A 17,802-nucleotide genomic window follows, 5' to 3' on the forward strand; every position below is an offset into this window, starting at 1 on the left:
TTTAATATTGCTACGTCATCTGGAAATGCTAGCCAATCCACAGATAACTTTCCTCTGCCTAAAGTGATTACTTGACCAGTTTTGAGTACTTTTTTCTGTTAGTGCCTTCTTGTATTGTTTCATCAAGAACACAATTGAAAAGCAATGGAGGCAGCCCATCTCCTTGTTGCACTCCCATTTTGATTTCAAAATGATCTGAGGGTTCCATGATAAATTTAACCTTTGACTTTGTATCTGTCCATTGTATTTTATGATTGCAAGCTTTCTCGGACCTAGACCTTGTTATTTTGGTATTTGGAAGAATAATTCACAGTCAACTGAGTCATAGGCTTTTATGAAGGCAACAAATGTGCAGACCAAATTTTTGTCACAAATTCTCTGCTGTCTTAGGATTAGCTTTAGGTTCAAGATTTGCTCTGGGCGTGAGTGGCCTGGTCTCAATACTGCCTGGTGCTCTCAGATTTTTGTTTCATATTGTTTCTGTGCTCTGTCAAGAAGGCACTGGGATAGAATTTTGTATGCAATTGATATTAGTGAGATTCCCCTGTAATTATTTACACCTCTTTCTTGTGTAATGGTTGAATGTACTCATTTTTCTGATCTTCAGGAATCAGTTCCTTTTGTCAAATGTTTTGCATCACTTGGGTAATTTCTTTAATGGTATTTGAGCCTAGTGATTTGAGGATTCCTGCTACAATTCCATCTTCCCTGATGCTTTTTTGTTTCTTAGTCTTTTTATCAGTCTAGCAATTTCTTCCTCATTTGGCCGTAATGAATTTGGATTAGTGTCCTTTGGTTCTTGTAGTGGGAATCTTTGCGCTGTTTCTCCGCAGTTTAGTAGTTCTTTGAAATATCTGGTAAGTTATCCTGTGAGCTTAGTTTTGCAGTTCTTATAGAAATTTAATGTGTTACTTCTTTCAAAGACATTCTCGATTTCAAGTAACATATTTTATAGACTATAAGGCGCACTTTTTTCTCTGAAAAATTGCCTCCAAAATTCAGGTGCATCTTATACTCGAAATTGATATGAGTGCGGGGACTCACAAGCTTGCTAACATTTGTCTCCCTCCCACCCAGCCTCACAAACTTAGAACACTGTCTAGCCTACGATGTACCATTGCAGTCAGTGGTGTAGTGGACTTGAATTGAAAGTGATTTCTGTTATCGGTAACAGTACAGTATTTTTGTTAGTAGCTCGTTTCGTAATGGAAAAAAATCAAATGTATTCATATGATGTGGGCTATAAATTGAAAGTAATGCAGAAAGCATATGCAGGAAACTGAGTAGCTGAGCAGCATTTTGGTACTCCACTGACAGAAAAACCATTCACAATTGGCGGGCGAATAAAGAACTGAAAAAAATGAGGACGACTAAATGTGCAAATAGAGGACTGAATGCAAAATGGGCAAAACTAGTAGATGACATTTTGAAATCGATTCAAGGACTCCATCAAAATGGCATTTGAATTAATACAAAAATGATTCAAACCCTCATAAGCTAGCCCTATGGCGGAAGTTAACAGACTTTAAGGGTGGAGGTGGTTGGTGCTACAGGTTTATGAAGCGTCATGGACTTGGCATGCGAACCAAAACCAAAAAGTCTCAGAAGATGCCACAAGAGTATGAAGAGAAAATACTATCTTCTATCACTTTATTATTCAACATTGAAAGCAAACCAGTGTGGAACTAAGCCAAATAGTGAAGGTGGAAAAAACTCCTCTGGCATTTGATGTGCAGAATAACAGAACTTTTGCCATGAAAGATGCTAAAACGGTAACTATAAAAATAAGTGGACATGAAAAAATGCACTACACTGTTGTCCTTTCATGTTGTTGTGACAGTACTAAACTTAATCCAGTGATCATTTTTCAGCACAAAATAATGCCAAAACCTTCTACATACTGCCAAGTGTTGTTCACATACATGACAGGGGTTGGATGGATGAGGCTGGTATGAAATTATGAACTTACAGAGTGTGGGAGAGAAGGAAGGATGGACATGAAAAAATGCACTACGCTGTTGTCCTTGATGTTGTGCTCATGATACTAAGCTTAAGTTCTCTTTGTGTGCTAGATCAGTTTGGTAGTCAGTTGAAAAATTCTGTGGAAGAGGAATTGAGATGAGGAAATACATAGCTTGCTGTTATGCCAAGAGGACTTACTTCACTATTGAAATCTCTTGATGTCTTGATAAATAAACCATTTAAAGTGTGTACTAGAGAGGAATGGAACAAATGGATGATGGATGAAATCCAACATGAATTCATGCTGAAGGGAGCTTTCAAATGACTTACAATCAAACAAGAGCGCCAGTGGTCTACAGTGAGAGAAGACATATTGTTAAATTTTTTAAATAATGCTGCATAAGTAATACTCTTGATGGCAGTGAAAACCTTCTTATATATGAAGAGGACAATTGTGATGAGGAAGAAGGAGAACAAGAAGAAGAAGAAGAGAGTTCAGATAATGATTTTCAGGGATTCTAAAGTTCAGTTCAGTTCTATAAACTAATAATTTTTTTAGTTTGACCCTGCAGTCTAATAACAAAAAAGGCAAAAATTTTATTTAAAAAATTGCTTAAAAATTGAGGTCCGTCTTATAGATCATAGCATTGTAAAATACGGTAGTTCACCCTTTTCATATTTCCTTTTGGTCTTCAAGATTAACTTGGCTCTCTTTCCTCACTGTCAAGACTGTTCTGTAGTAGTCTTCCGTCTTATTGCTGTCTTATTGTTGTATGCATTCTGTCTGTATTGAATTGCATTCTCAACATTCGTCATTCCACCAACATTGCTTTTTCCTGTTCTACAGAGGAATTAGTGTTTGCGCTGTTTTGGTCAATTTGCTTTTGCAGTTGTTGCAAACGGTTTGTCTGCTTCTGGGAAATGTGATTGGACCTGGTTAGTGTCAAATCTATTCTTGTCAGGTAATGGCTGAGTTAACATTTGCTCTCTCTTTGACATGGATGGTCATAATTTCTTAGTGGTTTGAATAAGAGATTGCTGCTTGGTCACCTATGGGTGAGCTTGGTGATCTCCATATCATCCTCTCTCTCTCTCTCTCTCTTTTTTTTTTTTTTTTTTTTTTTTTTTTTTTTTTTTTTTTTTTTTTTTTTTTTTTTTAAGTGTGTCGAGATGTTTGCAGAGTTTGATTAATCTTCATCTGTTTTGGTTGGTCCATTTATGTGCTGTTAATTTTCCAATTGTTTTTCTGTACTTTCATTCTTTGCCTAGCTGTGCATTGAAATCATCATGTAGGATTTTGGCATGTTTTTGTGGAAATTTAGATACTGTTTCTTCTAGCATTCCGTTATTTGTCTATCTTTTTGTAGTTGACTTTATTTTCAATATGGACTGGGATGTGTGCATTGATTAGTGTGTATGTTCTACTTTCACACTTCAGGGGAGATTTTCATTAGCCTGTTATTTACAGGCATCACATTTGTTTTGCAGGTGAGTATCTCCTGTTTGACTGCAAAGGTAACCCTTAAAAGTAGCGTTTTTTCTGTAATTGTTTGTCTGTTTTACTTTTGAAATTGTGTAGTTCCCAAAATCCATTGCCTTTTCATCAGTGTGCCTGTGTTTGCATTCTTTGTTCATTCAGGGTTTGCTCTTGAGATACTTTTTGTATTTAGTGTGTCGAAAAAGGTTTTGGTGTGTGGGCAAAGTTGGCTAAAGGACTCCAACTCCCTCTGTGTGTAGGTGCAGATGCCCCAGAATTCAATAGTCTGGTAGTACTGTTCTTAGTAGAAGTGGATTATGACCTGGAGTAAAAGACTGATTGCTGCCGTGCCTCAAGGTACTTGACTATCTCAAGTTTTGGACTGAAGACCAGTTTTTAAAGTCTGTAGTATTAGCTACATAACAAGAATTCCTGCCACACCTCCGGTGATCAGATGTTGACCACTTTGCCATTTGCTACATCTCAGATGCAAAGTGGATTTCACAGGATCTCTATCCCACCAGTTCTACCATATTAGTGGTTTTCCTTGCTGCCTTCATTGCTGTTGAAAATCTCACATTGTAGACTAGCATGCCTCCCCTCTCGTCTTCCATGACAGGAAGCTCAGCTTCCCTGCCTTGTCTGATCACTGAGTACTGAGCCACCCTGCCATGACAAGGCCTGGCCCATGAAGTCTTATTATTTATTTATTTATTATTTGCATATTCTTCATCAGTTGCTCATTCACTTTTGAGCATATCCATTTTGCGAAAAGCTTGTACTTCATATCCTCCTTAAAATGTTAACAAAATTTGAAATGAGTGACTATAGAGGAGATGTCAAACAGATTAGAGGCACATATACTGGGAGGCTGCAGACAATGCACCATCATCATATAATAGAAATTTATATGCATGTTTATTTTCTAGGTAGCCTAGTGATTTGTCAGTGGACAAGCTGAACCAGAATTATGTAAAGTCGAAGGACGTATCGGAATTATTTAACGGTGATATAATTATCAACATCCACCAAGAACAGGCCTAATTGGAAATGAAACTTTAAATGTGAAACATATTTTGTCCAATCAAACACATTAATTTCTGCATTTATGAACTGATATCCAGGAGTCCTCTTAATCAGCGGATTAACGTACAAGTAATCATTGTATGGCATTGGTGGCGGGGATCACCTAGTGGTTCAGCCACATAAATGGAAAGGGTTTCTTGATTGCACCCATTCGGCACCTTTCCTTTGTGAAGCATGAATGTTTTGTTGTGCATGTAATGGTTTCAGTGTAGGTGACTGTGATGAGTGCACAAGGAGGGTAGTGTTGTTTGAAGTGTTAATGAGGTAATATGGTGCCAATGCATAGCCTGCTCCTCTCAAGTAGCACAAAATGCAAAATGTAGCTACTTGCAGGAAATGTGCCAAAGCTGTTCACCAGTAATATCATATGCCAAAACAAAAAAGGCCTACAAGGTACTTCGATTCACTATCACAAGCTCACACACTTTGACTGTCAAAAAAGGATCAAGAATAGTGATGACATGAGACAGATACAGAATAGTATTACTATCCAGTGCAAAACTGTGCTTGAAGTGATACTCGCAATCTCCTGCAGACAGCCAGAGAATACCATAAATATGAGCAGGTAGTCTCAGAAAAATAGATTGATGTATCTGCTGGTGCAAAAAGTTCATAGCTCCTCCAAAATAAAAATTGGAAGCCGGAAAAAAGCAGATCCTATGCCAAAAGGCAATACAGATCTAATTTTATCTACCAAATCCAATGACTATTTGGCCACTAGAACTAAAAAATTTTAATTTGCCTCATGGAACCAACCAATCCCTGGACTTAAGTCCTCACCGCCACAGAACCAGAGCCAGCTGAAAAATAGGGGGAAGGATAAAACCCATTTATCTAATGGCTCCTATACTTCATTAGAACTTAAAGGCACAGGAGTATGGTTTCAGGTGAATCACTTTTCAGGCTACAGGACAGACTCTCTCTCTCTCTCTCTCTCTCTCTCTCTCTCTCTCTCTCTCTCTCTCCAGCTACATTGAGGAATTGTACCACGTAGAATGGGGTGATGGACGAAAGGAGGTGTGGAGTGGGAGGGAGGATAGAGGGATGGGTGGCTGACGGATGGGAGGGAGGCAGCAAGTGCATGGGATAGGAATATGGGACGGAGAGGTGTCAAGTGCACAGGAGAGGAAAGCAACACAGCAACACAGGTACTGTGCAGCTGAAAATTTAGCATGGTAAACAATACTGTAATTATTTTGCAGTGGACACCTTTTCAAATTCGTGGCTCATTGTGGTAAGTGAATATATTGCTCACGCAAAGGAGATTGTCAGCGGAGAGAGCTAAACCAGAATGACCCTATTTCTCACAATGCACACTTATTCTTCCTCATCTCTTCCCCTCGTCATCAGTTTACAGCAGCTGCGGTGTCACTGAATGTATTTGGCCTTCAGCCTCTCATGAAATTTGAGGCCAAGAGGTTCTCAGTTAACATTCTGCACTGCTCTGCTCGTGATCCACTTTGTGGAAATTTTGACGCCGACAGTGAGCTGTAAAGTTCTGCTGCCATCTGTCATATGGGCAAAGCTGTTGAGACTGTTATAGTATTACAATGACCATATCTACCGAGTAAGAGATAGTGCATGCTCTTAAGCACTGTTATGGGTTCATTCCCTATCTTTCATTTCATTTTCACACTTTCACCCAATGCTTCATTTGTGACGATATGCACCAATACCCCATATAGTCTGAACCACAGATTTTGAGATGTGGTATGATAGAATTTCTTTATTACCAGTATTATAAATGTTGTATTCACACTTCTAAAATTCTCTGAAAAATGTTAAAATAACGTTTTAAGAAGTCTACATTTCGAAAACTGCCCCAGGAAGGTCACAATACCGCCCAGTGCACCAATTGGAACCAACCACTTTCTTCCTCAAACCACTCCATCACACTCCTGTCCTTGTGACACGCTGCATTATCTTACTGAAAAATGCTACTGCCATCGGGAAGCATGGTCATCATGAAGGAATGTGTGTGGTCTGCAACCAGTGTACAGCAGTTTTGCGCCCGAAAACCATAACAAAAAACTCCTTGTCTGTCATTGTGCCTTGCATGAGCTCTACTGGACCCATGGATGCCCATGTGAATGTTCCCCAGAGCATAATTGGAGAGGGGGGGGGGGGGGAGGAATTTATTAAGAAATACATTGGGAGAACATTATTCAAATTCTTAGGAATAAATCCCCAGCATCTTAGCATCTTAATAAGATTTCATTTGTCACTGACTAGGTTGCTAATATATGCAAGGCGCTGCAGCCTTTCAGCATTATGCAAGCCTTACACATGTTTTGAAACACATTTTCAGTGATTATTATTTAATAAATCAGGTTTCAGTGGTTTATTCCATGACTTATACTGCCAAAGATACTTACCGTCTATTTCATGAAGAAAACTGGTGACATGAATTAAGTACAGACTAGCTTGGAGCAAGAAATGGAAAGTAGATGGAACAACGTGTTTAGAGTGCTACCATCTGTACTTGGACAGTACGATAAAATCATGCAAATGCTTCCAGAAAGAGTTTCTCTGAAAAACTTACTAATTATGACCACAACACTGTAAAAGAACATGACGTTTTTAGAGCCACTAAAAGATGCAATAGGAGTACTGGAATTCAAGAAGTTTCCAACAATACAGTTTGTTTTATTGTGGGTTGGAACTGAAAAGCTGCATTGTAATGCAGGGCCTGAAGATAAACAAGTATGTTTAAATTACAGTAGCCCCAGTTTTCTTGTTTAATATGTGCTGTGTGTTCAGTGAATGACATAATTTAATTGCAAGGTGCCAGTTTCAGTATCACTAGCATTTGGCAGTACAGTACAACTGTCATATTATCATCTGTTAGATGTAGATACTACAAATGTTGAAAGAATGCTGTCTCTGTCTCACAGAAGAAAAAGTTGAAATCCAGGTGTTGCACAGAATAGTAACATTTCTGTAGTCGCCCTACCAATTACTGAAAATGTTTGTTTCTGATATAGATGAGATATTAAATACACATGCCCCAAATAAGTGACAAAATACCAGTTCTTCAGAAGCTAGAACAAAATTATAACGTGGCAGCAATATATTACTCTATTTTTGTGATATCTGTAATTATTTATTTAGGGCTGGCCGTGGTGGTCGAGCGGTTCTAGGCCCTTCAGTCCGGAACCACACAACTGCTACGGTCGCAGGTTCAAATCCTGCCTCGGGCATGGATGTGATTGATGTCCTTAGGTTGGTTAGGTTTAAGTAGTTCTAAGCCATAAAAATGGAGTCTCTCCAGAATGAGATTCTGACTCTGCAGCGGAGTGTGCGCTGATGTGAAACTTCCTGGCAGATTAAAACTGTGTGCCGGACAGAGACTTGAACTTGGGTAGGTTTGTAGGAGAGCTTCTGTGAAGTTTGGAAGGTAGAGACGAGGTACTTGCAGAAGTGAAGCTGTGTGGATGGGGCATGAGTCGTGCTTGGATCACTAAGGTGGTAGAGCACTTGCCCGTGAAAGGTAAAGGTCCCAAGTTCGAGTCTCAGTGCGGCACACAGTTTTAATCTGCCAGGAAGTTTCAATGGGATCTCTCTTTTCAGAGTGACTAGACTGTGGGCCATGGCATACTCAGTGTGCCAGTGAGGTTGACTTTTATTTAACTCAGATGGATAGTGGTAACAACGATGACCAGCTTGAGAGATGAAAGCGTAACAGTAGTCTTTTTCCCAAGCTATCTAATTTAGCAAGAATAATGTTTTGTGTTCCAGCCTCAAATTTGTCTAGTGAAAGAAATTTCAGTGTGGCATGTAAACTTTTGTCGGTTCTACAAAGCGGTCTTGATCTGAAACAAGTCGATTCATTGTAATTACGGTAACAGAATAATTTGGAGAAAATTTTGTTCCTGATAGATTTCTAATTTCTTAGATGGTCTAGTTCACGTATGTAGATTTGAATCAATAAAACACATGTTGTTATAAAAAACAGCAATGTGATTTTTCATTACCAACATTAAAAACGTTGGTAGTTCCATAGTTTTCCTCAGAGTCCAAACTGTTTCCAAATTTTCGCTGTTGCATAACGTAAGCTGTTTTCTCTTATGAATTACAGTGATGTGTCATGATTAAGACACTAACACCCAGGCACTGAGGTGACAAAATTCACTAGCTAGACATCTGTACATGAAAAGATGGCAGTAGTGTCACAAATTTGTACTAAGGTAATTCATGTGAAATGTTTCCGTCATGATTATGGTTTTGCACATCAGGAATTAACAGACTTTGAATGCGTAATGGTAGTTGGAGCTAGAAGCAAGGGATATTCCCTTTCAGAAATAGTTAGGGAATTTAATATTTCGATATCACTGTATCAAGAGTGTGCCAAGAATGCCAAATTTCAGGCATTATCTCTCACCACGGACAACACAGTGACCGATAGTCTTCTTGTAACAACCAAGAGCAGTGGCTTTTGTGTAGAGGTGTCAGTGCTAGCAGACAAGCAACAAGTAAAATAACTCCAGAAATTGATGTGGGACGTATGACAGATGTATATGTTGTGACACTTGGTGTTAATTGGCAATGGCAGCAGACGACTGACACCAGTGCCTTTGCTAACAGCACGAATCAACTGCATCACACCATATTGGTGGACTCCAGAAGCCTCGAAAACCACGGCCTCGTCAGATAAGTTCCAATTTCAGTTGGTAAGAGCCAATGGTAGGGTTCGAGTGTGATGCAGCTCCCATGAAGTTATGGACCCGTGTTGTCAACAAGGCACTGTACAAGCTGGTAGTGGCTCCATAATGGTATGGGCTATATTTACACAGAATGTACTGGATCCTCTGGTCCAACTGAACCAATCATCGACTGGCAATGGGTATGTTAAACTACTTGTAGATAATTTGCAGCCGTTCATGGACTTTGTGTTCCCAAACAGTGAAGAAATTTTTATGGATGACATGTGCCTTGTTAGCAGGCCATTGCTGTTTATTTACAATTGGTTTGAAGAATATTCTGGACAGTTCGAGCAAATGATTTAGCCACACAGATCGCACGACGTGAATCCCATCAAACATTTATGGGACGTAACCTACAGGTCAGTTCATGCAACGCTTTCCTAATTACGGACTGGCATGGCTCAATGTTTCTGCAGGGAACTTCCAGTGACTTGTTGAGTCCATACCACATGAAGTTGCAGCATTAATCTGGTCAAAAGGAGGTCTGACACAATATTAAGAGGTATTCCATGGCTTTTATTGCCTCATTGTATGTCCACATTGTAACTAAAGTGATCTGAGTGTAGTTCCATCGGCTGGTGGGAGTATTTCAGAAGCAGCACCAGCCTTCAGACACAAAGTTACTACTAAAATTGTTGCAACAATGGCAAAGCCCTCCCCCTCATTCAACAATAGCCTGCCGGCTTTGAGCATTTGTACTTGAGCGACCTGTGTCTGAGCACAGTGGACTCAAGTGTGTATGAGCGAGCAAAATGCCCAATTTGCAGACTTCTATTCTGCATAGACAGCTGGTGCCATATACCCTCAGAAACCAATCTAGGAGTTGTCAAATCCATGCCATGCAGAAAAGCAGCTGTATTACATTACAGACTTGGGCCAGCCTGCTACTAAGAGGCAGTCAATATATTATGGCTTATAAGTGTAAGTTTATTGTTAATTTCAAAGAGCATGACACTAAGAAGAGTCTAGCATCATCATCTTACTTCCTTGTAAAGTTACTGTAATTGTAAAATTATAAAAATTCAATCTCTAAGGGAGAGAAGGCAATGAGGCAGGGCGTATCCACCATGTTATTCAGTCTGTACATAACTCAGTCAGTAAGGAAAACTTACGGGAAATTTGGAAAGAGAATTAAAGTTCACAAAGAGGAAATAAAATCTTTAGGGTTTGCTGATGATTTTAAGTCAGGGGATGCTGAAGGAATGAGATTAGGAATATAGTGGGCAGTAACTGTATGCTAGAAGTTACTTTTATATTTGAAGGTTCCTCTGCATGAAATATGATTTGGCAATTGTTAAGAACTCTCCAATCAACTCACAAAGATGGTCTGATTTTCAATATGCTTGTGTTTCATTCAGTGAGAAGCTGTTAAAAACCTTCTGGAAGTTAAGGAACACAACATCATCCGTGGTCGTTTTGATGATTTCATATGTGGGATCACCGTTGGTTCCTACATAGGAGATTTTCAGCCTGCAGTGTATGGTTTAACTTGGATGTCACAGGCATCTCATATTAGAGCAATCTTTTAATGAAGTCAAATTATTTTCTAGCTTTGTTGCAGCTAGTGTGCTATGTGATCAGCATCCACTTGTCATTGGCAGGCTGCATCCAGCAACAGACAAGTTTTCTTGACCCAGTAGCGGAACATGCTGTTGTCTTCAACTCGGACAATGTTAACAGTAGCTTCATGGCTCATGCAATCATATCATATTATTCCTTCTCATTGCCAACTTCTCTGGTTTGTATAGGCCTTGAGCCATTCTGTGGTATCACAATCATCCCATTATCCTGTAAGTCTTGGTAGCCAGATGCTATATCTGAGCTTACATATTCCCATCCTTCCTAACTCGACCTTCCCGAATTTATCTTCCTTTTTTGTCTCAGTCTCATTTCTCTATCTAATTTTCAAATGCCTCCCTCGTTTTCCCTTATCCAAAGTCTCGTATTTAACAAATTTTTTCTTTAATTTACCTTTTTAACACATTTTGTTGTCATATTATCATCTCTTTTCTGGCCAATTTTATTTTCTTGTTTGTGGACCACTTTTTCTTCCTTTCTTTTTCATCTTGTCTCATCTTTCCTGTACGTAAATTATTTTGTCAGTGCTTCTCCTTCATGCCTTCAAGGGTTCAGCATTTGTTTGCTGGGCTCGGCGACCCTGGGGTTCCTGAGCTGTGGACTGGTAAGTGACACCAGTCATCGTCACTCTAAGTTCTGGGCATACATCAGCGACCACTGTGTGGCCCAGCTGTGAAATGTTGTGTTTTTGGGGAACTCTCCGCACCTCAATTGTATAAGGCTTACTCAGGCATGCAGGACTCTTTCTGAGAGCACCCTTATTTCTCTAGCTGCTTGTGGGACTGAGAGAGAACCCTCAAAGTCTTCCTCTTCTCTTCCCAGTGTAACAGATGTACTGCCTGGGAGTACTCACACCCATTCATGCAAAAGAATGAGAGGGGCTAATCCTCCTGATAATCAACTTCACATTAGTAACATGGCTCAAGAAGTCATGAATCAGAATGCTTTTGTAGTGATCAAGAGGAAGGTGGGGACCTTTGAAAAATTGTCCCCTTCTATATCCATAAAGGCTTAGTAGGGCTTACTGGTACCCTTAAGTCTATGAAGCAGTTGCAAAATGGTTCATTGCTGGTCAAGTGTACCCCGGCAAAGCAGGTGGAACTGCTTAGGAAGTCACAAAAAGTGGGTGATCGTGACATCATTGTTGAGTTGCATATCTCTCTCAACTTTGACAAAGGTGTGGCCACCTGCCATGACATTTTGCTGAACTTGAACAAGAATGGGCATCACAGAGGATAGTGGATGTGGGGCAAAGGACACGTAAGAATAATAGAGAAATTGAGAAGACTACCACCTGCATTGTGACCTTCAATTCTCTGACGCTGCCCGAACACACCATGGCACGAATACTCACGGAGGGTTAGGCCCTATGTCTGTAACCCTATGCATTGCTTTAGTTGCCAGCAATTTAGTCATACAGCATTGAGTTACAGAGGCGAAGTAGCGTGTGGGAAGTGTGGAAAGTCAATCCATGCAGCTTGGACTGATTGTACATCTCCAGCAAACTGCATTAACTGCTCTGGGAGCCACACAGTCTGGAGCCGAAACCGCCCTGTTATTGCAGAGGTACTCAGAATTCAGGAAATAAATGCGACAAAGCCGATCCCCCACACAGACGCCACAGAGGAATATAAGGCGATGAAACCCTCTGTCTGTGCCACTTCTTATGCTTCCTTGGTGCAGAAACCTGTTCCTAAGGTTGATGCTTTGATGCAGACAACATTCAGTGTAGCACTATCCACCACCAGCACCTGTATTTGCACTTGTACATGTCAAAGCAAAGTTAAAGACATTGTGATCCAGGCAGCTATGACAGATGAGGCCAGCAATGCTTTCGCAGTGAGCTTCCTGCAGGCATCCCAAAAGTAGAGTGCCCCTCAATGCCCACTTAATTCAAAGAAAGGTTTCACTCACCACCCTCTTTCCCCGTCATCCTTGCTGGGAAAAGGAGTAGAGAAAGGGTCTCAGCATTCTGGTCAAAATCTCTATCAGGTGCCATCAGACATTATTCTATCATGTCTATGGTGAGGACATCATGGGTGTTGGTGCCTCGTCACCGACCCAGGTGGCCCCTCCACCCCATCTCGCTCCACAATCACCTCACTGCCCCAGTGGAAGGGCAGGGGTACATCGAGACCACACTGATTAAATGGCTCCCATACTCCAATGGAATATGAATGGATACTGGACTCATCTGGAGGGATTGAGGCTCCATGTACAGGACAGACCCTTTTGCCTCTGTTCTCAAGAGACTCATTTTAAACAGACTGACACATCTCTACTTGGAAGAAAAGGTGACCTTACTGGTGACAGGGTGAAATGTGGGGTACCAATGTTCATCAGGGACACTTTTCACTCCTCACCTGCATCCTTAACCACAACAATATAAGTGGCTACTGTTCGGATAGTGGCCCATGTCACTGTCACGGTGTGCTCTTTGTACCTACCGCCCCATGAGCCTCTTGACAGTGGGGTCTTCACTCATCTTCTTAGTGAACTACTCTGCCCTTTTCTCCTTTTAGGGGACTTCAATGCACACACTGTGTTATGGGGTTCTAACGCCACTTGCCCTAAGAGTGGAATACTTGAGGATCTGAAATGCACAACAGATGTCAAACTGATGAACATGGGCCACGCTACTTGTTTTAACACCACTACGGGTTCGTCTACAGCCATAGACCTCTCTTTCTGCTCATCTGCCCTTGCAGACACTGCTCAGTGGGGAGTGGATGATGAACTCCATGGTGGCAACTACTACCCAGCCTGGATTCATCTGCCTGATGGAACAGATCCTGAAGGGAAGTCACCAATATGGTTGTTCAAAAAAGCTAACTGGATGCTTTGCAAGCAGTTAGCTGTTTTTGAGCAGTGTGACAGCATCCAGAACTGGCTGGATCACATTATGGCCACTATCCACCATGCCGCTGATGCACCCATCCGAAAGTCAGTGGTAACTCCTAGGAGGTGAACTGTCCCTTGGGGGAATGGTCAGTATCATTCTGCAGTCAGTGACGGGAGGGGTGGCTATGTGCAGATTCACTCAATGTTCTACAAATCAGAATCTTGCAAACTTTCGAATGGCATGTGCAAAGGTGAGGCAAATAATTCGGGAGAGTTAGTAGAGTTCCTGAACTCCATCAATAGGTCCACATTTGCAAGTAAAGTGTGGGAAGCCATTAGGAGGCTCTCAAGGCACAACTCACGGCTGCCAGTAGCAGCTGGACAAATGCAGGGGTCTGTCGTAACATTGCCGAGAGACAGCTCAGACAATGGCAGAGTTGTACAAGTCCCTTACAAATGATGCCTGGAAATGACCTGATAATGTACAGCGTGTTGAAGCAGTTGGACCCACTGTCGAAGGAGGTCCTCCTGCAGCTCTTGAAAGAAATTTGGGTGGCAGGAGACATTCCCAATGCGTGGAAAAACCTATAGTATTAGCCCGACAAGCTGCATAGGAAAGACACTGGAACGTTTGGTCAGTTGGTGCCAAGTGTGGGTTCTCAAAACCAGGTCCCTACTCAGTCACTCCCCGTGTGGGTTCGGGGAGTATTACTCCACTCTCGATAACCTGACCCTGTTCAGTGTAGCAATTCAACATGCTTTCATTTGTAAGCAACATCTTATCAGTGTTTTCTTCGATTTGAAAAAGGTCCACAATACTGCCTGGAGGCATATTTTTTTGTCCCTGCTTTATCATTGGGGATTCTGTGGACATCTGCCCACCTTCATAAGGTCCCTTCTCTCTGACAGATGTTTTAGATACAAGTTTTGATTGTCCTCTCTGACTGTTTTAAGCAGGAGTATGGTGTCCCTCAAGGGAGTGCTTTAATTGTCACAACATTCTGCATTGCAATAAACAGTATGTCCACAGTGTAACGACTCATATTGTGTTCCTTGTTTGTGGATAATTTCTCCACCTTCTGTGCATCCTCCAACCTTGCAAAGGCTACTTGGCAATTGCAACTGATCATGAGACAGTTGGAGGAATGGTATTACACCAAAGGATAAAACTATTTGTGTTTATTTTAATCTTAATTTACCTGTTGTGAAACTGGAAGATACCATTCTCACTTTTCAGGAGAAGGTGAAGTATTTGGGCCTTCCTTTTGATGAGAAGTTAACTTGACTGCCACACCTTAAAAACCTGAGTGTCTTAAGGTCTTAGACATCCTTAAATGTGTCAGTCACAGGTCTTGGGGAGATGAGAGGCCCCATCTGCTCCTCCAATTTTATAAGCCCTTTGTGCAACCCCGGCTTGAATACGGATGCCAGAGTTATGAGTCAGCAAGGTCTTCATACCTCAAAATGCTGGATGCGGTTCACCAAGAGGATATTATGCTGTTGACAGGAGTCTCTCACATGAGTCCTGTTGCAAGCACCAGCCTCCGCTATCTATTTGACCAAGCATATAGGGCTTTGTCCACTCCTACATCACCAGCATCCAGCTATGTTGCGCAGCCATTGTTCAATCATAAGCCACTGGCAACAAGGCCATTTGGTATCCGTGCAAGGGAGAGCCTTGAGTTATTACAGGTGGGGGGCATTAAGATCCAAATCCAGGGGCGGAGTAGGGCATCCCTCTGACTACTAAAGAGGCCCAGATTACTTTTAGAACTGACTAGTTACAGGAAGCATTGTACCCTAGACTATGTTTTTACAATTATATTTAACTAGATTTTACGTTGCCATCCAGATTTTATTACATGGATGGGTCTAAGCAGGGATATTTTCTTGGTTGTCCTGTAGTATTCCCTGACATTGTCGTCGGGATAGGGCTCCTAGCACAGTTTTCAGTTTGTTAAGCAGAATTGTCTGCTATGCTGAGGGCAGTGCAGTGGATGAGATGGCATCATGACAAAATATGCCTCATCTGCTCAGATTCTCAAAGTGCCCTTCTTGATATTGGGCAGATGTACCCAGCAGATCGGATGGTGCAAGAAGTGCATGACACTCTTCTTCTCTTGCAAAGGCAAGTCAAGGAAAGCATTTTCTGCTGGGTTCCAGGGCACATAGTGATTCGGGAAAGGAACTCGCTCATGCAGCTGCCAAGGAGGCTTGCTCCCTTCCTCCTGCTGCTTGCTGTTCAGTCCCTCTACAGGCTGTCACTTCATTTGTGACCAGGAAGGCCATGTGTTGGTGGGAGGGTCAGTGGCTGGACGTGAGGAACAATAAACTACAAACCACAAAACCTTCACTGTGACCATGGTTTATCTTCTCCCACCCACAATAGTCCAAAGAAGTAGCCCTTACACGGCTTAGAGTGGGACATTGCTCATTGACACATGGCTTCCTCTTACATTGGGAGGTGCTGCCAGTATGTCAGAGATGGGGGACTCAGCTATCAGTACAACATATTTTAACTGAGTGTGTTTCATATGACAAGCTGAAGGTTGAACTGAGTCTCCCACAGGATCTGCCTTCTGTTTTAACTGATAATGAGGCAAATGTTCGTGTTTTAAGATTTTAGGTGGTGTCAGGAATTATTCCCAAAATATAGTGCGTAAGATATTAATGTATCACGAATTGGCTGGGTCACTCATTATTTGTAAATATTTATCGAGCCACTAGCCACAGTTATATGTCCCCTTTTTTAACGATTTTTTTCAGTTATTTTATCCATTGTTTCATCTAGTTATTTGCTGTGTCTCATTGGGGTTTTATTATGGGCTTTTCTGAAGCTCACCTTATTATGGTTGCCTCGTGATTCTTGAGTGTGTGTGTGAATGGGGCAGGGGGGGGGGGGGGGGGGTTTGAAACTTGGTTTTCCATCTTATTGACCTTTCTTCATAGATTTTCACCATGGTGATAATTATATCATTAATGCATGGGTGCTGATGACATTGCTGTTTAGCCATCACAGCTTCAGATTCCCCTCTCATCTTTGGACTTACGAAGGTACATACCGACAAATTTTTCCAAGATTAAGTAACACATTGGCAGGCAATTGTGTATGGCATCTGATTAGTGTCATGAGGGAATACATCTGCTTAAGCTGCAGAGGAGGCAGGGAACAGTAGATAGACAGTAAAAAGAGGTGTTGATTACTGCTATCAAACTTGTGCCTTGTATCTTCTATCATAACAACATTATGGCAATTGGGGTGGGGGGACAGGGGGGGTAGGAGTAGTAGGTTTGTGTGTGTGCGTGTGTGTGTGTGTGTGTGTGTGTGTGTGTGTGTGTGTGTGTGTTTCTTTCTTTGTTAAGGCACATAAAGTAAGGAACACAAGGAGGGATTTGTTCAAATTATCTGATGTTTATCACTTCAAGAAACGGTTGATTGAAAATGGCTAATCAGTTTGGCTGTGCTTGCTATTCCTATCTGAAAAGAATAGGAGGCAATCAAATTACAAAATAAATGTATTGGAAGACTTAGATATCTGTCTTCATAGACCCTGGCAATTTTTAAGCAGGCAATGAAATGGTAATCAAATATTTGTGCCCCCAAGGCTGGGGCCTAGGTCTCAGTAACAAAATGTCGTCAAGGAAATAAATATCAGTACAAATCTGCATTGCATGATTTATAGCATGTTTAGAACATAATCTCTACCTTTTATCTTGTTTGTGTATTCCTAACATTGTTCTGCATTTTGTAGGTTCTTCAGAAACAAGTGCAGATTCTTTCCTGTGGCAAAGCACTGTACCATATTTGGACATTGACAGGGCAGCGCTTCCATCCCTTCATGAAACATCTACAAGCAGCCTTAGTTTTGAAGTTGAAATGCAGGATACCTCAGCTGTTAGGATATTGGAGTAGTTACTGTTGATCTTATACCCCAAAGAACTCTCTTGTGATATAACTGATATCAGATTCTGTGCCCTTCTTTAAAGGTTCAGGAGATACCTCTTAAACTGCAATGTCGGTTTTGCAGTGTATATGTTCTGAATGTAGTATGAAATATTTGATAAGAAGATAGAAAAATTGTAAATAACCTTTATATGTGTTATTTATTGTGAAATGATTTTTGTGTACATATTTTATAATCCATGTCTGAAAAA

The 17,802-nt window shown here is 41.2% G+C and overlaps 1 protein-coding gene across 1 annotated transcript in view; it reads left to right on the forward strand.

Moving 5' to 3' along the window:
* LOC124796081 (cell division cycle protein 16 homolog) overlaps positions 1 to 17,802 on the forward strand; it is a 69,562-nt gene extending 51,760 nt beyond the window's left edge. The window contains exon 6 of the mRNA XM_047260167.1: positions 17,400 to 17,802. Within this exon, the coding sequence (XP_047116123.1) occupies positions 17,400 to 17,560 (161 nt within the window). The 3' untranslated portion in view covers positions 17,561 to 17,802. The remainder of the gene's footprint in view (positions 1 to 17,399) is intronic.

The sequence above is a fragment of the Schistocerca piceifrons genome, chromosome 4, assembly GCF_021461385.2.
Source record: "Schistocerca piceifrons isolate TAMUIC-IGC-003096 chromosome 4, iqSchPice1.1, whole genome shotgun sequence".
Classification (NCBI taxonomy): Eukaryota; Metazoa; Arthropoda; class Insecta; order Orthoptera; family Acrididae; genus Schistocerca; species Schistocerca piceifrons.